Source organism: Acipenser ruthenus, chromosome 13 (genome assembly GCF_902713425.1).
Source record: "Acipenser ruthenus chromosome 13, fAciRut3.2 maternal haplotype, whole genome shotgun sequence".
NCBI lineage: Eukaryota > Metazoa > Chordata > Actinopteri > Acipenseriformes > Acipenseridae > Acipenser > Acipenser ruthenus.
This window is the reverse complement of record NC_081201.1, coordinates 25,402,627-25,416,449: the sequence shown is the minus strand read 5'-3', so window position 1 is coordinate 25,416,449 and position 13,823 is coordinate 25,402,627. Positions and strand designations below refer to the sequence as shown.

At 39.6% G+C, this 13,823-nt stretch overlaps 1 protein-coding gene across 1 annotated transcript; it reads right to left on the bottom strand.

Moving 5' to 3' along the window:
- Window positions 1-1,094: 1,094 nt before the first annotated feature.
- On the bottom strand, window positions 1,095-13,151 carry LOC117418569 (transmembrane protein 26-like). Its single transcript, XM_034031744.3, has 6 exons — window positions 12,655-13,151; window positions 6,597-6,705; window positions 4,924-5,001; window positions 3,724-3,935; window positions 2,937-3,013; window positions 1,095-1,837 (listed from the first exon to the last, which is right to left on the bottom strand). Exons 1-6 carry the CDS (start codon window positions 12,840-12,842, stop codon window positions 1,575-1,577), a joined length of 927 nt encoding a protein of 308 aa, XP_033887635.1. The 5' UTR covers window positions 12,843-13,151; the 3' UTR covers window positions 1,095-1,574.
- Window positions 13,152-13,823: the final 672 nt, after the last annotated feature.

Below are 13,823 nucleotides of genomic sequence, written 5' to 3'. Positions count from 1 at the left end.
TGGCTAAACAGAATAAACAAAAACATTCCTTGCAGAAGTGAAACCTTCATGCAGGTGTAGCTGTCATGCATATTGTCTCGCTCAACCTGGGTCAAAGCGTGTCAACCCACATCCCGAGGGGGATTGCTGGGACCCAGGTAAACCTGGATGCAACCCAGGTACGTGGTTTCACACTACCCGGGATTGTCCAGACCCGGGTAGCAATGCCAGTGTGAAAAGGGCTTTAGATTCAGGAGGAAGGACTGCCCCCTATAAACATTACATCATATAAATTGCACTAATCAGTGAATAAAAATAAACAAGTAACTTAGCTCTCTTTGTGCTTGATTCCATCTCCTCTCTCTGCCTCCCTCTTAGTTAAAATACCCCTTTGTCTCTCTAATTTGTTATGGGTGGACCCGCAAACCAAGTAGCAATTCATGTTCATGTTGCTATGTTGCATAATCACTTGTCAGCTAGTTCCAGCTACTTTACAAATACATACCTAGACAGATAGAGTATGTAGGTCTGACAGAGCTGAAAGGCTACATTGTCACATGATTTGAATGAACTGAGGAAGGGTCTTGCCACTTAGGATTCTCCAATTAAGAGCAAAGCCAGGGAAAGATTTATAGAAAAAGATAATAGCTCAATATTGGAGAAACAGAATGAATGCAAACCCCATAAAATAGGGAGGGAAAGATATTTGAAACGAGCTACTCTTAAGTTACTAGGGTTAATAACCAAGTGCTTTAATATAAAGCGCTACCCAAGAGATTGCTACTTACAATGGTGCCCGGAAGTATTGATATCATGTGGTTTCACAAATTCAATCAACAGTGATACATTTATAACTGAAAGTAGTGCAGACACCCATTGAGTGTATCTTTATTACAACTGGGTATGACCTACATTGGATTCATCACAGATTTTACATGACCTGTCATAGCACGGACTGTACAATCTCAATAGTACACTCGTGCTCAGTGAGTGAAGATGTCTTCTTTTCCCCTTAACCTTGATCCAGGAGCGCCTGACTGGATTCAGAACTGGAGATATGAACCAAGAACCTTGATGTCTGCACCCCAGTGAGAAATCAGCATTCCATGCATGCCAAATGTTAATACATTTAATAATAATCAGCCTTTATTGAAATTAGAATCAAAATATTGAAATGGGTAGATGGCACCAATACATCAGGAACACCTCCAGCTTTACTATGTTTGTGTTTAATTGTTATGCATCATCATTTAGTTCTGCCATGCTTTTTCCATGCATTTACTATTACCATGTTTTTTCTATACATCTGTTTGCATTCCCATACCTTTCTGCTTTACCATGTTTCCACTCTGTTTTACTATGCTTTTACAATGGTAAACTTTCATTAGGGTGAAACGGGTTCAACAACCAACTTTCATATAGGAGTAAAATAGTCAAATTTGTCATGCAAACTTACTACACTAGTGCACAAATTCAAGTTTACAACACTGTAAAAATTGCATTATACAATTAAAAGTGTACTTCCCTACGGTTTTTTAAATACATATTAGAAATTAACAATAAGTAAGCTACGTTCCTCTGCTACTCATGCTGCTCTAGTGAGAAGTCCGGTACTCTTCAATAATCACGTATAGGCGATACAGCTGTAGTGTGACCACCAAGCAGTTTTTAATGGTGAAGAACACCAGCATCTGGTGTATGACTCCATATGAGCACATCACCACCATGCGCACTACAAAGAATGGACCATCGTGTATAAAGAGGCTTATTATAATGTTCCATATGTCTGCCTTGTGGGTGGACAGCAGCGATGAAGATGGTGGGTTTTGGCAGGCATCTGAAGACTCCGTGTTTATTACTATTTACAAAACAACACAACATGTTCATTAAAACTGTGTAACTGACTTGTTCAATGCATTCAACATAAAATGTTACAGAACCCCATGCAGTTTTTACAAGAAACACATTACTTCACCTTTGCCATATCCTGCGTTGTCTGTATTGAAGCAATATCTTTTGGAGGATTACATTTCTCAGCTTGTACCTGGGGAAGTTTTTGTCAGGAGAAAGAGAATGTCTCTTATAAAAATTGTAGTGTATCCGAATTCAGCTCCATCCTGCAGTAGCGTTGGTTCTCTGATTGAAATGAGTGGGGTTTTGTAGTTACAGAAAACAATCTTTATTGCAGAAAGGAGCATGATCTGGATAGATGTACTGCTTATAAGCTGTGTTCAAACGAGAAATCCTCTCCAGAGTAAAAATTGAGAAATGTACAGTACTGCCCAGGTGATGACCCATGATGTAGAAATGATAATATCAACAGTGTCAGGATTATGTTTCAAAATATATCACTGCTATATGGACAACAAGGGAGACAGCAGAGGTTATGTAATACATTCTTCTTGTAAATAGTGCAAGGTGATAATCAAGGCCTTATAAATAATTCTCAAAAGTACACTCTTATTTATTGGTCATGGATTATTATTATAAAGCAGATGACATAGGCGCCAATAAAGACTAATATATGCATAGTTTTTAAATGGTAGGGAAAAGGCCTATTTTTACATCACTAATATGTTGAGCAAAGAAAATTATTTGAATATACATGTGCATGTATATATTGTGTTTGCAAAGACACATAATAACTGAATTTTGAGGACAGAGGAAATGACAGCTATCACATTTTTTTTTCTTGGTGTGCTTTACTTGATTATAAATTGTTAGATTAACATTACTTTAGCAGCATGTAAAATGTTAGCTTTTTGGACATCTACAGTCATGCCCAGATAAAGTGTCCCAATCCAGCTCCAATTTCTGAGTTTGTTTAATACGTTAGAACGTACAAACGCTTCTAAACTTCATAACTTCATTTGATTGTTTGATCCATAATTGTCCCTATTAGTGTGACCAAGCCTATATATATATTATTTTTTAAATCAAATACAAGTCTAACTTACCTGCAACATGAAGAGGAAACTGTAACATACTCCATGTCCATACAGCAAGAATCGTATACACCAGAACTGTGTTTGTCCTAAGTTGGAAGGAGTGAAGACAGTACTCAGCTATGGACACACTGACAATGTATATTTTTCATTAACATGTGGATTTTTTTTTTTTTTTTTTTTTTAATTTAGTCGTTGCCAATTAGTTTTTATTATTTTCTCCCCAATTTGAAATGCCCAATTATTTTTTAGGCTCAGCTCACCGCTACCACCCCTGCGCTGATTCGGGAGGGGCGAAGATGAACACACACTGTCCTCCGAAGTGTGTGCCGTCAGCCGCCCGCTTCTTTACACACTGCGAACTCGCCGTGCAGCCGCCTCAGAGCTACAGCGACGGAGGACAACGCAGCTCTGGGCAGCTTACAGGCAAGCCCGCAGGCGCCCGGCCAGACTACAGGGGTCGCTGGTGCGCGGTGAGCCGAGGACACCCTGGCCGACATAACCCATCCTCCCTCCCCCGGGCGACGCTCGGCCAATTGAGCGCCGCCCCCTGGAAGCTCCCGTCCACGGTCGGCTGTGGAATAGCCTGGACTCGAACTCGCGACGTCCAGGCTATAGAGCGCATCCTGCACTCTAGCGAGTGCTTTTACTGGATGCGCCACTCGGGAGCCCACATGTGGGATTTTTAAATAGACACAAAGTTGATTCACACTGTATACAACAGTGATGCTAAATCACATTCAAGCAGAAACAGACATTACTCTTGCATTAGACCACAAACTCATATTAAGTAACTCACTTGACTTTGTCCTCAGAAAGTGTCTCACTTGTGAATTCAAGTATATCTGCTGCAATTCCAACAAAGATAAGCAGGAGCTGTGACAACTGGTCTTTGGAGATGCCAATTCCAATTGGAAGAAGCCACTTTCCAATGATCAGCATCAACAATAAAGTCTGGTGAAGTCCTAACTTCCAAGCATCAGAGCACGTAGAGTTCAGCAGACGAAGACCCTTCACATGAAAAGAAAAAGGACTATGAGCATTGTAGTATAAACCAACCTGGGGCTACACAAATCAACATTACAAACACAACCCGCTGAAGCAGACAGTATGCAAACAAACAATGGTGTGAAAAATCAATAAAGCCAGCTTTCACAGTCAACGTGAGAGCCAGCCAGCAGTGGTACAGACTCAAACAAGTTTCCTCTTTGACTGCTGCACCCCAGTGGTAAGCATTCTGGTTTATTCATCAGTCACTTATTCATGAGAAGTTTAAAACATACAATTATTGGACTTCACTTGAGGTAAATTATTTTTAGGAGTACTTCATCTACCCACTATGTACCAAACATTAATTCCTGAACATAAAAAAAAACAAAAAAAAACATTTGGCCAATATGTAGAATGTATGAAAAATTGATATGGGTTGAGTATGCTTTAATAATTCTATTAAATTGCTATCATAAATCAAGCCAAAAATGTAACCTTTGCATTTTTTAAATCAAATTTAATTTTATTTTATTTGAAAGTTAATTTTGTAGAACACAATTAAATACAATTTACAGAGAAACTATTCTTATGTGTTAGCGGTATACCTAAACCTGTGATGGACACATTGGGCCAATTAAAGTAATAAGTGTCTATTAAATATTTTTGTTTCATGGGTGTATTAGACAATGCATATTATACATAGATTGATTGATTTCAATTTGTTCTGGCTTTAATAAACAATACACACAACAAGATATTTTAAATTCAAATCAAGAAATATTATCTGCCAATGCCAATAGCAATTATTTTGTGCTGGATTAAGTCAAAACTATGGTACCGCTATAGCCATCATAAAGTATAGCAACGGCTGCGGCTAATCTTGATTATATAACAATCCTTGCAGCGTAGCATATTGACATAAAGTATATGTGTGTGTGTAATATATATATATATATATATATATATATATATATATATATATATATATATATATATATATATATATTACCTTGTCAAGGTGTGGAATTCCTCTGGTCTGACTTCCTGGATTTGTAGATATGTTGGATTCATCCAGTTGTTGACATTTCTAAAACAGGTCGAAAAGGAAATTCAGAAACAAACTTAAGTATATAAAACTGTGCACAAAACTTGTGTTTTCAGTTTCCATCAGACCTTCTCTAACATACATTGCAGGATTGTATGTGGATATGTTCATCACACCATGTTATAAAATGTCAAGATGACATTTTAATTGTGAAACTGTAATTAGGAACTTTGGTCAAGTACATTGACCCCAAAAGAAAATATTCACTATATATTTGAGCATCAAAAGAAACATATCACTTATATTTGAGCATCAAAAGAAACATATCACTTATATTTGAGATTCAAAAGAAACATATCACTTATATTTGAGCATCAAAAGAAATGTGTTATTTATACTTGGATAAAATACACTAGATGTGATCGAAAAATGACAAACTCTGTTTTAGAGCAGGTGCAGTGACTCTTTTGCATCACAAAGATGCAAAAAATGATCTGTCGATCTTGGGCAGGTGTTGTGACTCTTGGTCTCCCAGTTTTTGGCCTGTGTGGCAATGTGGCCACGCCCTTGTGCGTAGTTTGTTTATATGTTACGTGTTGTGTGTAAATGTTGGTGTATAGAGATGGCTGCACGGGATATAAATGGGTGTGTGCAGCACGAGTTATTTAAGATGTAATTGTATTTAAGCACGAGGTTGCACGTAATGAATTCACGTGCTGGGATTCAAGTGAATAATTAATTAGTAATTGAATCCCAGCACAACAATATATATAGATGCACATTTCACTCACTCGGGGTTGGGTGTTCGGTGAGTGGAGAACAGGATTGGAGACGGAGGTAATTGTGAATTATAAAAAGAATAGTTAAAGTATCTGCTCATCGTGTTTGTCTGTCTAGTCCGTTTTTGTTCGTCTATTTATTTTGGCCTCAAGTGCCATGACCTGTGTTTTCTGTTTGTTCAACCTTTTTATTTATTTGTTATTAAACGCTGAGTGCAGCCATTGCACTCAGTTTCACTCATCACCACCGTCTGTCTGTGTGTTTCTTCCGGGTCTGACGTGTCACCACTCAGCCAGCCTTGTGACACTTGTCATTGACAGAGTGTGTCTGATTATACCGTCTCACCAGGTTTGAAATTGCTGGATGTGAGCACCCAAGACGGCGTGCCACAGTACACTGCCCTAGTCCAGCCTCCAACAAGCCGACTGCACGAAGGCGCTGCTCTCTTAATAGATGTGGCATTTTGTTTTTTTTTCTGTAATTTTCTTTATTGCTTTTATTCAAGCTTGCAATTCAACAGCTGAAATCACTCCATATCCAGTGTCCAATCAACTGCGTCACTAATTAGGTGATTAAGTGCATATGCTTCGGTCATAGTCACTGAAGTGTGTCATGGTCAAGGATGAATGATCAAGTGATTAAAAAGAAACCAAAAACATTTCGTCAATGTCCATCATTTCTATACCTTATTTTTCTTTTCAAAAATAAATGTTATAATAGCGTTTCTTTTGATGCTCGGTATATTTGTATCCATAACAAAAGGTTCAAAGGTAAAACCAAGTCAAGCAGACACATGTTTTTGCCAGTGTCTTCATGAGTGTAAATTGTGCCCTCAGTATATTTCTGAAAACACTTACCCGGGTTAGATTCGTAGTGTCTTCTATATCATAGCGGTAATAGTGATCCTCCAAAATCCAAATGGATGGGATTACACTGATCAGATAAAGTAGGATTGCTGGAGAAAACCTTTTAAGAGGAAAGTCTTTTTAATCATTCAACAATTGTTGGTATCAATAAATCAGGTAAAAAAAAACATGCCTTTATTTAACCCTTAGAAATTGTATTTGAACTGTTGAAATGTGTTCTAATGAAAAAAGGAAGCCTATACAAAAATTATCTGCTAAAATCATAATGCAATCAATATTCAACTTCCATCAATATCATACACTGATACAGGCAAAATATAGAGAAATATAAACCTTAGTAGTTAAGCATTGGACTTATATATAACAAACAAATTCCATTGTGCTGGAAAATGCTAATTGATGTAATACAGCATAATATAATATAATGTAATATTTGGGTCGCAGGATAGTCATAAAGTTACTGCTTGCAGTGAGAGTACAAGTCCCTCCAGATTTCTAATGGGTGACTAATGCTAATGGCCATCCTGAGTGTATTAATGAAGTATACACAAATGTGAGTTACATTAGACTAATTGCTTCAAAAATACAATGCTGTGAAACAATTAAGGGATAGTGGCATTGGTGTTGCGGGTTATGAGGTAATGATGGAACTCCCCATTCAAAAAAACCGCAGACCAGAGACATGAACCTGCAATGCAGACCTGTCAACTCTCCCTTATTTGCCAGGAATACATGTCTGTACCTAACAGGGTTTAGGACCTATGGGAGCCCTCTGTGGCAGGCATGCATTCAGTGCACAGCTTTGCGTACCAGAGGCCCTACCGTTAAAGAATATATATATATATATATATATATATATATATATATATGAATGCAAATTGGCAACAACATATTCTCACATAATCCTAAGCAATGCTGGAAAAATGTATACTTTCTGTAAACTATGCAGGACTGATTTTAACAGTGGGACATGGGAGCAAGAATGAGGTTTGTGGTAGGCACGGCATGAGATCACAAAAAACACCAAAAAGCCAGTGACGCTCAGAAAACTAGAGCTTCAATTTATAACATCTTCCGTTGCCAAAGGAAAAACAGAGATCAAGAAACTGACGTATGCAGAGACCATTACATGTGTCTCGTTCAGGAAATCTGCAGTAGACATGTTCCCAGACTCACAAATTGCAAGCAGTCGGCTGGAAAGTTTAAATTCACACAAATACTGCATGTTTCTATTACAAATTCAGCATCAACATTGCTTTAGAAATTCAAACTAATTGATAACACGTGTTTATATACAGCAGTAGTGTATAGAAGATAGAAGATTAAAATAGAAGATAGTTGACAATGAAATATTACTGACAGTGGTATTATTGATCCGCCACATATGTGTGTTATGTACATAAGCACGCACAGACGATGCTTCTTTCAACAACACCACATTTATTACACTCGCTTTGACTCTTGTACATCCACTCATCTTATGGCAGTTAGACTCAGTGTTAAAACATACAGTGCAGTATGACAGCCATAAAGCAGTAGCTCAACAGCAACTGCTGTAAAACCAAAACAGATTAAACAGTGGCTAGCTAGAATGCAGTCAGCACTAAACATCAAAACACAGACATAATATTCTCCCCAACCCTTCCCCAGTTCAAGTGTGAAAGGAAGTGTCAATGTCCTGATAACGGGTAGGTCTGTGGCGCAGCCTACTCGGACGCTGTATGTGGAGCCTGGCTGGAGGGGAAACGCCGCCTCATGTGGTTCTTCTCTGTTATTGTCACTGGTAGGAAAACTACTGGGAGCTAGAGCTGGTTCCTCCTCAGAAGCAGGAGGGCTGACCTTGCTCAGCCTGTTAGCATGCCAACGAGACCCATCATGGAGTTGAAAAGTGACTGCACCCAAGCGTCTGGTAATGCACATTGGTTGAAGACCACTGGGGTTGCAGTTTGTTGGTGTGGCAAGGCTTCCTTATTCTAACCCAATCCAGTTCCTGTAGCAGTGGAGGTTTCACTCTGTGCGCTTTGTCAACCTTTCTTTCATTGCTAGTTGACATTTTGTCACTGTAGTTCTGGTCAGAGGAGGTGCAGGAGGTAAACTGGGAGAGCAAAGTCAATCTAGTGGCAACTGTAGCTCACAGCCCAACATAGATAAAACAGGAGATGCCCCAGTGATGGTATGTTTAGTGGCTCTGTAGTGTAGGAGTGTCTTCAGCAGACCTGTCTCGAACTTACAGCCTTGTGCTAGGTGGGAGCGGATGCCATTTTTCAAGGACTGGTTAAATCTCTCAACTCCTCCGTTCGATTGAGGATTGTAAACTGCAGTCTGGATGTGTTTGATGTCCTTGTTCTTCAGATAGGAGTTAAAGCCTGCCGAAATAAACTGGGGCCCATTGTCAGTAGTGATAACACGGGGCAAACCCCAGCAAGCAAATGAAGAGTCCAGGATTTGCAGTATCACTTGTGAGGCAACTGGATATAGTTCTGGCCATTTTGAGTGTAGGCCATATATGACCACCAGGAACTGCTGATGAGAGGGCATGCCTTGAAGTTCTCCACAAACATCTAGCTGTAAGTGTTTCCAAACTGACTGCGGCAAGAGCACTGGCTGTAACGGGGCTGTAGGTGGCTGTCCGGACTTCCCACTGATAAGGCATGCTGTGCAGTCCTTGATGAGGAACTCTATCTCTTTTTCAATGGCAGGCCACCATAACAGATCTCTGCATCGCTGCTTCAGCTTTACGACTCCCAAGTGGCCCTCATGTGCAATCTGTAGCATCTGAGCTCATAACTCAGTAGATAATACAGTTCTGTGGCCCCTTGCCATGCCAGCCATCACCCCAGCAGAACAGCTCATTCTGCACCCAATGGTTTGGTGCCAGGACTTCATCCACTTTACGCGACCATCCATTCGTTATATATTCTTGAAGGGTGCTGAAGAGAGGGTCAACTGTGGAAGCCTGAAGAGTTCTTGTATTGGCACTACTTCTGTGAGGGGCCCCTGGAGCATATTTACTATTGCTTGCTCGGTGTCATTGGGCTTAGATTCCTGCTCCAAAGGTAGGACAGACTGTGACAAGTGATCTGCTACTGAATTGTTGCGCCCTGGTGTGAATTCTAGTTGGAAGTGATATTGCTGTAGCCGGTCTGCCCACCTGTATAGTCTGAGGGGCTTGTGTCCGGTTCCTGATGTTGCCAGCAGAGCAGTTAGGGCTTGGTGATCTGTTTTTAATGTGAACTTTTGACCACATAAATACATGTGCTATCTCTCGCAGGCCCAGACACATGCCAGTGCTTCCCTCTCCCCAACAGAGTACTTTTGTTCAGTTGGGCTCAGTGCTTGAGACGAAAAATCAACAGGGCGTTCAATGCCATACTGCACCTGTGAATGGACAGCCACCAGAGCCGTCGCAGACACATCACACGTAACAAGAGTTGGGGCAGCCATGCTGAAGTGGGCGAAAGTAGGTGCAGAAGTAAGTTGAGTCTTTAGCACATACACGGCAGACTGACAAGCAGGTGTCCATACCCAGTGTGCATCCTTTCTTAGTAGCTGGCATAGCGGTGAGGTAAGAAGGAACTGGAGGTAGTATGTAGTCATGCCTAGGAATGAGGCCAGTTGTGAGACTGTTTGGGGGTCTGGCAGGCGGTGTATGGCATCCACATTAGATTGTAAAGGAGAGATACCATTGGCTGAGAGCTGGTAGCCCACAAAGTCGATCTTGGAAGCTCCAAAGATGCATTTATCTTCATTCAAGGTGAGATGGTGATGTGAAAGACGCTGAAAAACTTGTAGCAGATGGGCATTGTGAATCGTCTGGAAGGGGCCATGAACTACAATGTCATCGAGGTAAATAGAAACCCCAGGGATGCCAGCAAAGATGGAAGACATTATTTTTTGAAAGCTGGGCCCAAATGGCTTCCGACTATATCGAAACACTCCTGCATGTGTCACAAAGGCTGTCAAATCTCTGTTGACTGGGGTGAGGGGGACTTCAAGAGATCCTTGCCGCAGGTCTAGCTTACTGAAGATGGTGGAACCATAAAAATGTGCCTTTATTTTTTCTGCTGTTGGCAAGGGATATCTGTCGGGAATGACGGCCTTGTTTACAGCTCTAAGGTCGACACAGAGGCGCAGGCCACTTGTTTTCTTGTGGGCAATAACCAGGTTTGATATGCAGGGTGAGGCATTGATAGGCTCTCTGTAGGAGCTGTAACTCAGCAGAGACATCATCCTGGAGGGAGAGAGGGATATGGCACAGAGGCTGACAATGGGCATCACAGTGGGGTCCACTTTTGGCTGGTGAATTAAGTCAGTGAGGAGGCCCACTCCATCAAAAATGGCAGGCCAGCACGGCTGCCACGATGTGAGGACCTGAAGGACTTCCGCTGAGCACTGAAGGTCTTTTCAATCAGTTGGTCAGGGATCATTTCTTCAAACAAAGTACCGAATTTGCATGGGGATGCGAGTTCACATAGCAAGAAAATATACTGTGAAACAGACTCGCCCGGCTGTTGCGAACGCTGTCTAAACTGGAACCGCTTAAGGAGGATGCTTGGACTAGATCCAAAGTGAGCCATGAGTGCATTGTTAGCTTCAGCATAAGTGGCTACCGTGCTGAGAGTTGCAAAGATCCTTTGACCCTCCATTCCTAGGCAGGGTGTGAGGCTCGACCGCTTCCAAGCGTCTTCCACCACGTCAAGACCAATGGCAGTTAGGTAAGTCTAAAGATTTAATCCAGTGATTCCATGGAACCGGTGTGTCTCCAGGCAGTGCTAGAAACAGAGGTGGTGGGGTAAGCGAAAAATCTGCCATCCTTGTCGCCAAATGTTATGTATATAAACACGCACAGACGATGCTTCTTTCAACAACCACGTATTTATTACACTCGCCAGACTCGAGTGTCCCTGTAAAGGGTTTCATCAGTAAGCAATGGTGTTTTAGACCACGTGTTATTAATGTGAACAGAACGGCTGACCTGCATAGGAGAGCAGTATAATCGTACAACAGTAGGGAATAACACCTTTAAAAAAGCACTGTAGTACTTTCTAATACAACTGCAGAAAACTGTAGGTGTAATGCATTTAACTATAGTTACTGTGTCAAAATTACTACATATTTGTGGGTATATAAGTGACGAAAGCTGTACTTTTTAAACACAATCATTTTTTTATAGTACTGTAAAATAATGATTTTGTCTCCCACAATTGTGTTCAGTTTTATAAAAAATATTAAAAAAACAACAACAAAAAAGTAATTTCTAGTGTCTGTTAACTACTTTAATCCACAAGTAAATTCATCCTTAATATTAAAAAACCAATAACACTATGCGGTCACTAAAAAAAAAAAGTGGTCTATATATTTATAACAAATTATGCTGCAGAATACGTTTTATAGCATCGGAAGAAGCTGACAATTTATTAGGAAATACACTTTTAAAACTGTATGGGGTGCAACATATCTAACAAACTGCTGAGTGATGATATTTCTGTATCATAAACAAAATGTATCCAGATTACTGACCCTGGTTCTTGGAAATGGTTGTACATGTATTTGCAAAATGTTTATGTCGGAGGTTATGCTTTATTTGAATTAGACACGATATAGCATTTATACAGACTGCTAATTTATACGATATAGCATTGTACAGACTGCTAATATAACACTTTACAACTAAGTGCATAATTCATCATAATCACGTTGACATGTTACAAACCAAATGTACTGAAAAATGAAAATTCAGCATTTTAAGCGCATATGTGACTGGAGCCAAATGACATTGCAATTACTGAGATTGATTAAATAAAATGTTTTTGCGTTAATAGGTGTTATGAATGCTACATTGATGTTATGATATGCTACATTGTGTCCAAATCAAATAGATCACTATCACAAAGTTTTTAGGCTGATTTTAAACCTTTCACAACTTAAAATAATAATAATAATAATAATAATAATAATAATAATAATAATAATAATAATAATAATAATAATAATAATAAACAACCTAATACTACGATGATTAATCAAATTCTATTTCACATTAACTTACCATTTGTAATCTTTGCCTCTCCTTCTTTTCAGCGTTATGACCATTTCAATTACAAGCGGCAGGTTTAGAAGTGTAAGAAATGAATACCAAGAATGTTTAACAAAAATAACTCGGCCAACTGCTATCAAAGAGTGAAGAATGAAGAGCAGTCTAGCACTAAGAGCGCACACAATCTGGACAAACGACATGGTTCAGAATTGTGCAAAGAAGTCAAGTTTCTGATAAGAAAAAGTGAATCAGTAACAGTCTTCGGAATGTTTTGCAGCAGGGGATTCAAAGATTCGTGTGGAATATCAACAGGACATCTTAAACTTCCTTTCTCGAGAACACAATAGACCATCACCCAGACTTCCCAAGTAATAATATCGCTAACCAAAGCGCCGCCTTTTAAAGTTCCTAAGAAATAGGGTGGGTTTGTCGTTTACAGTCCCAGTACTGTACGACTGCAGCAACGCAGTTTGCCTAATGCTGTTTTGATGAATATGAATGGTGTGATGTCATGGCTGAAAAAAGTTGTTACACAGTTGGAAAAGTTGGGGCCAACCCCCAGGACGACGCCTCTAATTTCTAGGTCACCAGTGTTGGGGTCCCGTTTAGTCTGCTAGTCTCTGGCTTCACGTTATCTCTTGAGACACAAACTGTATCCCTTCAGTTTACCCTGATAACAGTATCTGGATTTTTCACAGATATTTGGGTACTGTACATAAAAGAAGCACCTAGACCAACAATACTACAATTTGTCAGTTTAATTCTTTAGAGTGTTTTCATTGTCCAGACTAAATTTGTACTTGTTTTAAATGATTCAGAAACAGTGGATAGGCTACATTTAACACTTACAATTTTACACAAATACATCTGTTTATACTACATTCTTCCAGAAAATTTAAAGTCAAATTAATGTATATATTCCAAGTACAAGGGTGGTTTTAGCTTTAAGGTAGGACTTGCAGCAGTAGAAGGTTATATAGCTTAATTGCAGCACTACAAGTGTCTTTAAAAACAAAATGAGGAAGGGAAAACTTCCCTTTGTCATAATTCCCAGTTCAAACTATTGAAAAATGCAAACTATTGAAAAATGCACTACTTGTATTATTCTGCTTTATAGTGTAAAACAACAAACGGACAGCGCCTACTGTGTTATTTATAAGACATAAACGTCACTAAAGAAA

Excerpts from the sequence above, each read along its gene's own strand:
- LOC117418569 (XM_034031744.3), bottom strand. The coding sequence starts at position 12,842 with ATGTCGTTTGTCCAGATTGTGTGCGCTCTTAGTGCTAGACTGCTCTTC. Across the intron at positions 6,706-12,654 it reads AGAGGCAAAGATTACAAATG|GTTTTCTCCAGCAATCCTAC; the intron begins GTAAGTTAATGT and ends TCCTCTTAAAAG. Across the intron at positions 3,936-4,923 it reads GAATTCCACACCTTGACAAG|GGTCTTCGTCTGCTGAACTC; the intron begins GTAATATATATA and ends TTTCATGTGAAG.